The sequence below is a fragment of the Aptenodytes forsteri genome, unplaced genomic scaffold, assembly GCF_000699145.1.
Source record: "Aptenodytes forsteri isolate BGI_AS27 unplaced genomic scaffold, ASM69914v1 Scaffold193, whole genome shotgun sequence".
NCBI lineage: Eukaryota > Metazoa > Chordata > Aves > Sphenisciformes > Spheniscidae > Aptenodytes > Aptenodytes forsteri.
This window is the reverse complement of record NW_008795405.1, coordinates 14680011-14689893: the sequence shown is the minus strand read 5'-3', so window position 1 is coordinate 14689893 and position 9883 is coordinate 14680011. Positions and strand designations below refer to the sequence as shown.

Sequence of the window (9883 nt, the reverse complement as noted above, 5' to 3'; positions counted from 1 at the left end):
CTGCACAGAGGTATGAGGAAAATCGGTGCGTGCACTTTTACCAGTGTATTTGCGGCATCTTCTAAGTCTCTAGCACACGAACAGAGTTGGACATGAATGTGTGCCTGTGCCCTAGCTATTTGTCTGTGCTAGCATGATGAATGTGCCCACAGGGATCCAGGCTCTAAGGATGCACCTTCTCATTTGCAGGGGGCGGACTACATGTCCTACAAAAGCCACTCGCTGTGGCAACAGCAGATTGAGCATTGGGATTCTTTGAAGCCTGACTTCCATTTTATTGATTTTTTTTAATTATTATTATTTGTTAAGCACTGTGTGGTCAAAACTTTCAAGGCAGGATGAGATGGTCTCTGCTCCCAGGCTATAACTGCAGGTTTGATGCTGGAACCTACATTTATCCAAGCGACACTGCCATACTCTGCACCATCTGCTGAGGGGCTGGACCTGACTGCCTGGCAGGCAATCATACAATGAAAGCTTCATGGAAAAATCTGTAACGTGAGAGGAGCATCGCATGACTAAAATACACAATATTTTTTTACCAGGAGAGATTTTTAGGATGGGAAGATCTTTCTAACACTAACTGGAATCGCTTCAACTTTTGCATTCTCTGTTTCTTCCTCTCTGAAATGACCCTGGGCTGGCCCTTGCCCTTGCTTTGGGGAATGTACTTCCAATTTGTATCTCAGGAGGCTGAGAGATACGGAATAAACTCTCATTACTTCTTGCTAATGTAAAGCACCACACAGCAGATGCCTGAAGCCCGGCTCAGTGGGGTCAATGTAAAACAATAGCGGACCCCTGGCAGGACCTTTCCTTTAATTTCCACAGGACCCACTGTAATGGAGAGAGCAGTCTGTGGCTGTCCATTTAAAAAGCCTTGCCTTCACAAAGCCTGCAGCGATGTGGCCATCACTAAGAAGAGCCTTCTTGTTGTGCTAACTAGGAATTCTCATTAATTGATATCACTATCAGAGTCCCCCAGCCCCAGTGTAAGCAGCAGGGGTTATAGCGCATGAGAAAGCCCCCATGCAATGGCATTGCTGTGGGTTAATAGAGTACTAACGAGCTGAAAGGTGAGATCCTGCACTAGGAAACACAAGACCAGATCATGAAAAACACAGCACAACCCCAGGCAAGAGCTCAGGCATCTTTAGCCTGGGGGGGGGGGAGTACCCCAGCTGCTACAGATGCCCACATGGAAATAGCCACGCTGTGGTAGGCTACAAGGAGTCAATGGCAATGTCGTAGGCTACAAGGAGTCAATGGCAATGTCCCGAGAGCTGTTGTTCCCACCCAGCAGTGTGGGCTAAGTGGAAAACTCAATGTGGCACTGCACAGAGGCTGCAGCGTGGCTCTCCTGCTCAAGGCCAGGGACCTTCCCCTGCGGGGCGTGAGGTCAGCGGTGATTTGGGCTTCCCACTGTGGTGGAAAACTCAATGCGGCACCGCACAGAGGCTGCAGCGTGGCTCTCCTGCTCAAGGCCAGGGACCTTCCCCTGCGGGGCGTGAGGGCAGCGGGGATTTGGGCTTTCCCGACTGTGCTACAGAAGAGGTACCGTATGGTCACTGCTTCCAGGCACTCCTGGGAGTGGCACGTTACGTTGCCATCTTTTACAGCCTGAAATTATACTAACCCCCACCTATTTTTCAGAGGCCACGTCTACATTTTTAGCAAAGGGCAAATGCAGGAGGCTCTTGAGACCAGACTCTCTCTTCTATGCCTGTGAGCCTGCAAGTGCAGCCACAAAGCATCCTCCAAGATCTAAGTGTCCAAGGGGCCTGGGCACATTCGTACACTCCTGAGCACACTCACAGGTTGTCCTCAGGAATGGGTGATGATGCTAGGTGAGCTGAAGGTGGGGAACACTTGCATTTGTTCATTTGGTTGCAGTAAAGACTTAGACAATTAAAGAGAAAAACTTTTCACAGCATGTTTAGAATAAACATAGTCATTCTTTATCATACAGAGTAATGCCTTATACATAAATAATTTTAATGTCTTGCTCTTTCACGGAAAGTAACAGAGAAAAACCTTCAAGGTTGATACATGGGAGCTGGCATTACAAATCGCACAGGGTCAAATGCAAATCCTGCATCCAAACATCCAGACATTTGGTTCCAGAGTTGACCTATACACCACCTCCTTCCCCTGCCCTGGACGGAACTGAATCAGGACCCTCCTTGGAAGACCACCCCCATCATCAACCTCTGGTTATGGATCCCAACCCTGCAACCTCGACCCATCGCTGAAATCCAGTCCTTTACATTTGCAGTGGTACGAAATCCTGGTCGGCAGCTGCAGAAGGAGCCACTGCCTTCTCCAAGGTGTGTTATCAATAGGTTTTTGGAGGTGACTGAACTAACTAAGCCTACCCAAGCTGGATCCCTTGCAGCTATTTCTATTTCTTGGCTGACAAGCTGGTTACCAAAGCAGCAAGGCTAGGTATTGCACAGTCTAGTGACATTTGACTAAAACTGGGAGCATTTATGCGGAACAGCAGTGTGGGAACAGATAAAGAAGCTAGCAGGGCTGCAATGAGAAATCTGAGCTTTGATCAAGGAGACAGCAGCATTTGACTCTATCTGAGCTGGCAAGGAGATCCCATCCCAAAGCTAAATAAAATATGTCATTCTTTTCAGCGGATGACATTCTTCCCAGTCGTTTGTTCCTCCCAGGATCATATTATGTGATCTCATTGTCTTTAAAGTCTTTCCCCAGAGGAAGCCGATCGTTTAATATAGACTACAGCGTTAGCATCCGGTATTAAATCAGTTGGGCTACTCTGAAATGAGGCGAGTGGGCGTCCTGGAAAGGAAATGAAAATGCAAGTTTAATAGAGGAGATGATAGGCTCACCTTGACCCATGCTATTTATTGCAAGAGACACAGGAACACACTGCTTGCTCAACGGAGGGTCACTCCACCCCACCATAGATGTGTTTTACACTCCCAGTAAACTCCAGATGCTCTCCAAGTGTGCACAAGGAATGCAAAATCGGGCCCCAGAGGCTTTTACATCTTGCTTTGCTTTGCAGAGTTGTCTTAAGAGGGACCAGCATGTTCCCACAGCTCTCATTAATCCAGACGGCAAAGTTAGGCACTCTGCATTTCAGCCACACACTTTTGGCATCTTTGGCTGCAAAGATGCACTGTAAAAATGTGAGGAAGAAAAATGTCAGCACAGGAAACATTAACAGACCGCAGGCACGGTGCGGGATGGCGGGGATCAGCATCCGAGCCAGGTGCTCCAGAAAGGGTCTTCTGTCCCACATGCTGCTTCTTCTGCATCCCCACCGCTGTTTTAAGCAGGGTTCCTTCCAGCCAGGCAGCGAACACAGCAACTAACAGCCGCCCCGTGAGGAAGCCAGATGTGATGCGTTAGGCACAACTCACACAATCCATTGCTGGTGTGAAACCGGCTCGAAGAGATTTATGTTGCATCAGTGTAAGCGCTCTTATGTCACTAGTTTGCCACACGCCAATTGCACACAAACCCACGGAAGAGCTGCATTTTTGGTAGTTTTGGGATTTTTTTTTTTATATGTCATGTGAGCCGACAAGACATGATTCTTAAGCACTATTGCTGAAAACACGCATTTACCTCATTTAGCGTTTCACTTTATAAGTAACAATTCAGCCCATGATTGAAGTGTCGGCTAAATGAGGTAATTTATAATAATTCTGAAAACATGCTAACCATAAGAGGCTATAATCAGAGCTAATTACAGGGACATTTTGGAAATCCATTGGTTTGGGGCTTTAGTTTTGATAAAGGGAATAACAACTTGTAAGCTATCATTCTTTTAAAAATAGTAACCACCTTCTTTTACATAGCTTCTTTCATCTCTAAAAACCCCACAGCTTTTTGCAAACTATACATACCACAGGAATTGTTTAGCCTAACACCAAAGTGAAGCCATATCTGCATGAAATAAGTAACTGTTTAACAATATCTAGCAGTCCTGTGCAAAATCTGTAGAGGAAAGAATCTGCAGAAGGAGAATATAATTTCCCTTGTCTGTCCTAACAAATACTCAGGGGATCCTTGGATGCCCACCGCAGCAGCCATCTGATCTTGAGAATAGGAAAGACAGCTTTTATATGCGCCCGTAGACTCAAGGCACTACGGAGGAGGGCAGCAGCAGCATCCCCACTCGCGACTGAGGAAGCAGGGGCACCACGTGGCAGCATCCTGTCACATTTGCCCAGGCTCACCTGTCCACGTCCTCCGCTGGGTGACGATAAAACTTTGACACTGCGATTGGGAGTTACAAATTGTGGCGGCTTCCTCAGCGCTGTGAACAGAGAGCAGGCATCCCAGGTGGCTGTAGGAGGGCCAGCACTTGTAGTCTTCTCCTTCCACCATTCGGAAGCCCTTTAGGGAGATGTAGTCTGGGAACAGAAAGAGGGTATTTAGGGAAACTCTTTAAGTGCACTTTCAGAGACTAGTTACAATATACACGCAGTATTTCACACCAGTGAAACTCTTAAAGAACTGTGATAGTGGTAGATTGAACTGACCTGCTTAGATGGAGTGGGTGGAGCTGCAAAGTTAAAAGAAACCCAAATCCTGGCTTTTAGCTCTGCAGGACAGCAACTCCTCCACAGATGTAAGAGAGGGGGCAGAGCTCTCAAGGGTGAAGGGACAGGGGAGTGACCACAGGGGTGGGTGAGAGGGGGAGGCTGCTGTGCAGACCCACCTTTCTAGCACGGCTCCGGAGAAGCCAACCTCACAACGGCCTCTCCTACAGCTCAGCCCCAACAGCAAAACCAGCTCATCACAGATCCAGCACCGAGCTACGTGGGGCATGCACTGATCCACCCATCATGGTGCCTCCCACAGGTACAGGAGATTTAGGAAGCCCAGTGGGGGAAAGGGAGGCCAGATCCTGCTCCAGTGGCATACAAAAGACCTGACAAACCTGAGCAGGCGATGTTCAGGCTATTGTTCACTGACTGCTAAGAGTCTCTCCCCACCTTCCCACACCTCTAGGATGGTGATCATTTTGGCACGTTGCTACTGGGCTAGTTGTGAAGCCAATGGGTAGGTGTTGTTGGAAAATACTGGCAATTCCTGTTAAAGCTGCTAGTCCTTCAGTGCAAATGACTGGATATCTTTGTTCACAACTGTGCAAATTCCAGTTCTTTCACATATGAAGAGATTTCCTTCCACAAGCCACCATCACCACCCCACCATCGCAAGTGAACGCTCAGGAAAATGTAAGCCACAGTAACCACTGAACTTTTAAAGCCTTCCTTTTGATTAGCCTCATCTCCACCACCGAACAGGTCCTTTTCAGAGGAGCGCACCTCACAGAGGCTCATTTATCCATCCACAGGTCCAATAGGATGGTCTTCAGAAAAAAGAAATTTAGAGGGTACCAAGGCCCTAGCTACTCTGCCACACTCATCTCGGTGTTGTGACCTCCCCCCTGTACATTCCCATAACAACACGTGCTCAGCAGTCAGAAGCCACCAAGTGAAACGGGAAGTTTCAGTATCAGCCCAGAAAACTGACCTGCTGGTCCAGAGGATAAGATGACCCCGAAGAGGGACATGAGAGACTCAGTTTGCTACTCTGGTCTAGTTGCTTAAGCTACCCCAAATATATTCACTTGAAACACTGATGCACATTATGAGAAGAGTATTTAGAAGCAGGACAAACATATGTCCATATGTAGGCCAGATTGTCTGCACTGCATTTACTTTGCAAAACAATGCAATCTTGCATAGCTCCCATGAAGAAACAACAAAAGGCGGCTCAAGGAAAGATACTTTTGGTGCTTTTCCTAGTGACTAAATACTGCTTGAATGTATGGGAGATCAGAATTTGACCAGTTACCAAGTTCCTCGCTCCCTCAGTAGTTATGTTACTTAAAGAATTCAAAATCATGTACCTTTTAAATGAAGAGGTCTTTTCTGCAGATAGAGCCCAGACTTGTACAGATGTAAAACCTTTTCAAAAGCTTTCAGGGTTTCATTTATCCCATATCGTAAATCACCTACATTTAAAGAAAGAGATGACAAAGATGAGTAATTCCATGAAATACCATTGAGAGACTTATAATAAAGAATTTTATGAATATTAGCTGGTACCTGTTGCGTTCAGAATATCACTCAAAAAAGGCTGCAAAGCTGGTGGTGCAGAGTGTGGCAAAAGATAGGTGAAAAAATACCTGCAAAAAATCCCACAGACTGATTAGAATACAGTGGCTTAATTTCTCCAGTGATTAAGTTGTCTACATTTTCCCATGACTCGATTATCCATATGAAACTAGTAAGTCTGCTTTGGTTATATAAGTTATGTTTGAGCACTTCATGGGCATCTCACAGACCGTACCTGTGAGTTGGGCTGAAACGCTAGTCCTTGCAGCACAGCGTGCAGCCGAGCACCACGTGAAATCTACCTTGCAAAGGCTCACGCAATGGAGCTTTCCCTCATTCCCCCGGGCCATTTTTGTGCACTAAGCAATAGATTTCCCATCAAAAAAAGACCTATATAGAACAAGACTCATGCAAGACTTTTCCCTTGCCCTGGAAAGGTTTGGCATTCTTATTACCCCTGGAAAGGCTGAACACTCCCCTATTCATTCCCTGAACCTTCTAGAAAACTCCTGTTCTACAAGAAACAAGTTTGATACAGCAAGGCTGTAATAAACTACGCAGGGATTTGCCCTTTAACACCGAGTCCTGCAAATACAAGCTCCCTTACTAAGTCCTTCTGTGTAAATATCCAGCTTCCCCCGGTACTTGACCTGCCAAGTGTCAGCGGTGAGTGGAAATCTTTGCGCCTTCAGCTGGTGGCCTACACGAAGTGCTGCAGCAGTCTCAGCCTGCTGCCCGTTACCTGTTCCATCGCTCTTCCATAGGTGCCCACAGTCTCCACAGGGAGACATGGAGTTCAAGGGAAGAATTAGCCAGCCTGTTCCCAACAACGGGGGCTCAAAGTTGGTGGGCTTTGGTAGGTAGCCCGCACTGCCACTGCTTTCGGCAAACGTAGCCTGTGGATGTCAAATGCCAGGGCTTGTTTGGCAAACAATAAATTCACAGGTGCAACCTTTGGGGCAAGTTTCTAGAGGGCGTTGGGGAAAGGGAGCAGCAGAACAAAGATGCCTGCATTCTCACCAGACAACTACTACGCTATTTTCCTGCCTTATAAGGAAAATGAACTTGCTTCAAAGCGATCCTTAACTACCCTTTGACAGAGGTGAAGGAGAATCACTGCATGGAAGAAACACGAGATGCTAGAGGCTACATGGCAGTGTGTGAGCTCAACCACGCCAGATTTCTCCCCCATTTCGCTGGACATACCGATATGCATTGAAAAGATTCTTCTTTTCATTTATTCCTTCACATTTCCCAACTGCAGAGCATTTGAGAGGAAAGCTTTTTGTAGGGAAGTCGAGTGTGCAATCATTATCTTCCCTGCATGACAGTTCCTCAGTGCTGGCATCATCTATGTCTGTCACTTTTAGGTTTCCATCCACCATAACAAACTGCCTTGGCTGGAAATCCAAGAGGACTATTGAACCCAGGGGGGAATGTGCCAAGTAAAACAGCAGTTTCACAAGACTCAGGCAAATCTGAGAAAGAGAATATGAATATGCATGGGAAAAACAGATGAAAAACAGCTATTAAATTGGAAGTAAAACAAAGGGGAGGGCATTCAATGAAATTAAAGGGGGAAAAAAGCATATAGTACTTAAAAGGTAATTATATGTATGCTACAAAATTTATTATCAACATTGCCACAGGATTTGACTGTGGTAAGTAGTTTAGCAACATTTTTTTAAAACATGCGTATACAAAGAGACATTTGCAGTTAGAGGAACTAGAGGAGAAAGATGTGAGGAAAACAATAGCAGCCTTCATGTTTCAGGAGCTATATTGATTTGCTAGCTGAAATCAGAAGGGTTTTTTCCCACTCTGGCATAGAATAAATACATTCCCCTCCCTTCCCCCATGCTGCTCCATACAGACTGAGGCTCCATGGTCATTAATACCAGATTCATGCCTTGCTGCATCACTCAGCAGTATGAATTTGGGCACACAATCGTACTTCTGAAGAATTAGCCAAAGCATGCAATGTATTTATTGCCAGCCTTTTTGCTTTTATGTCAACTTTCTGGCAGCAGGGAAAGGTCAGACAATACCTGATCCAGCAGAAAGCTCGGTAAATGATTTTTGAACAAACTAGAGCTAGAAGAGCGTATTTATACTGCACCAGCACTTTGTTCAAGTAGCTTTTTGCAGCAGTTTTCATTCAGTATCGGGAGCCCTGGCATCAGATAAACTGTATCGTCAGCTAGGTGTGCCAGGCAGACCCGCACCACCCCTCGCTGCCTCCGATAGCGATCTGTGCAGGCACGAGGGTTTGTTCATTTGGAACAGCTTGCAGAATCACTGGTATCTGACATGGCTCATCAGAGGGGAATCCCATCCGTTTGGATGACCTAATTAGGAAACAGGACTAGACAGTACCAGTGTAAATTCTGAATTAGTGTCTTCATCAGTCAAAAGATTATAAAAATCTTAATGCCACTGTACCAGACCTTACCACCAGCTAATCCAGCATCATGGGTTTCTAGCTCTACAGGAGACTTTGGCACATTTGAGAAGATGAGGTGCTGGGAAAGCTATGTAGAAGCCAGTATGAAATAGTTTGTAAGCAGAAGCGGAACTCCACAGGCCAAGAGAAATGACTCTGGAAGCTCTGACGCTATTTTAACTTCATTAGTGAGGCCATCATAAGAATCCCAGCTTCACGTCCTGCAGCTGAGCGAGCACAGTTGCCACAATTCTCCTCCGGCTTGGATAGCAAGGCTCCTCTTCAACATTAAGGACCACATGCAGGCAGGGATTTTATTTTGGGACTTTTGTTGCTTTTTTACTTTGCCCAAAGCATTTCTTATTGACATTAAGGTACCCATGCTTCTACTTGATGCTCTCTTTCCTCCTGGGAACCAAACAAGTAGTAGTGAACCCCCAACTGAGACCTTGAGCAAACTGTAATACAAGCTGCAACCAAAATAAGTGCCATGTCATAAGTCATTTATGTTCCTGGGGAGCTTAAGAGTCCCTGTGCAGGGTGCTTAGGAGACAAGGCAGATCTCACAAACAGGGATGCGATTCTAGCACCTACAGCAGGAGGAAAGCAATTTAGTAGTGTTTGTACCACAATAATACCTAAAGGGCTAAGGTCAGAAACATCATACAAACACATGGTGAGAGACAGGCTGCTCAGCTCGCTGCCTAAAATAGGTAATACACAGAAAACAACAGACTCATAGCACAGGGAGGTGGCTTTCCCGAGTCAGACCCAGCCTGCTGAGGGGCCTCGCTAGGAAAGCCCCTCTGTGGAGTGGAACAATATAGAGGGAAAACTAGCAATATAGCGTAATACTGGGTATTAAACACCACCCCAGCCCTGAGCAAGATTTTGTGGCCATTTCCTCCCAGATGTAGCTCTCTTAACACGGCTTTAGGGAGAAGGGATATAACAGCGAGACGCCAGGCTAGGGCTATTTTAATGTGATTTAAAAGGAGTGAAAGCAAAACGGTTTAAGGACAATTTGTGGGAGCAAACAGTGTCAGCATGACAATTCCGTTTGCCCCAGCAGTTACCACGGGCTCTTCGCATTTACCCAGTTTGCGGTCTAAAAGTGACTGATAAAACTCCCTTTGCTTTGTTTTCTTACTTTAAATCTCTCCTCCCAGGGGGTCTGCAGAAGCTGAATCATCTCCAGGGGGGATCCCAGCTCCAGCATGGCTGTCACCCGTATTTCAGGATCTCCGCTATTATCGTAGCATTGACCGTGCAGCTGCCGGGAGGGAAGGAGCGATTGTCAGAGCGATGCCGCTGCCACTGCCAGCAGGGCCGG

The 9883-nt window shown here is 46.3% G+C and overlaps 1 protein-coding gene across 1 annotated transcript in view; it reads right to left on the bottom strand.

Annotated features, from left to right (window-relative positions):
* Nucleotides 1-1935: 1935 nt before the first annotated feature.
* The window catches only part of LOC103900314 (extracellular tyrosine-protein kinase PKDCC), a 15742-nt gene continuing 7794 nt past the window's right edge, over nt 1936-9883 (bottom strand). The window contains exons 2-7 of the mRNA XM_009280968.1: nt 9701-9823; nt 7314-7585; nt 6099-6178; nt 5900-6004; nt 4218-4394; nt 1936-2808 (exon numbers count right to left, since the gene is read on the bottom strand). Of these exons, the coding sequence (XP_009279243.1) occupies nt 2705-2808; nt 4218-4394; nt 5900-6004; nt 6099-6178; nt 7314-7585; nt 9701-9823 (861 nt within the window). The 3' untranslated portion in view covers nt 1936-2704. The remainder of the gene's footprint in view (nt 2809-4217; nt 4395-5899; nt 6005-6098; nt 6179-7313; nt 7586-9700; nt 9824-9883) is intronic.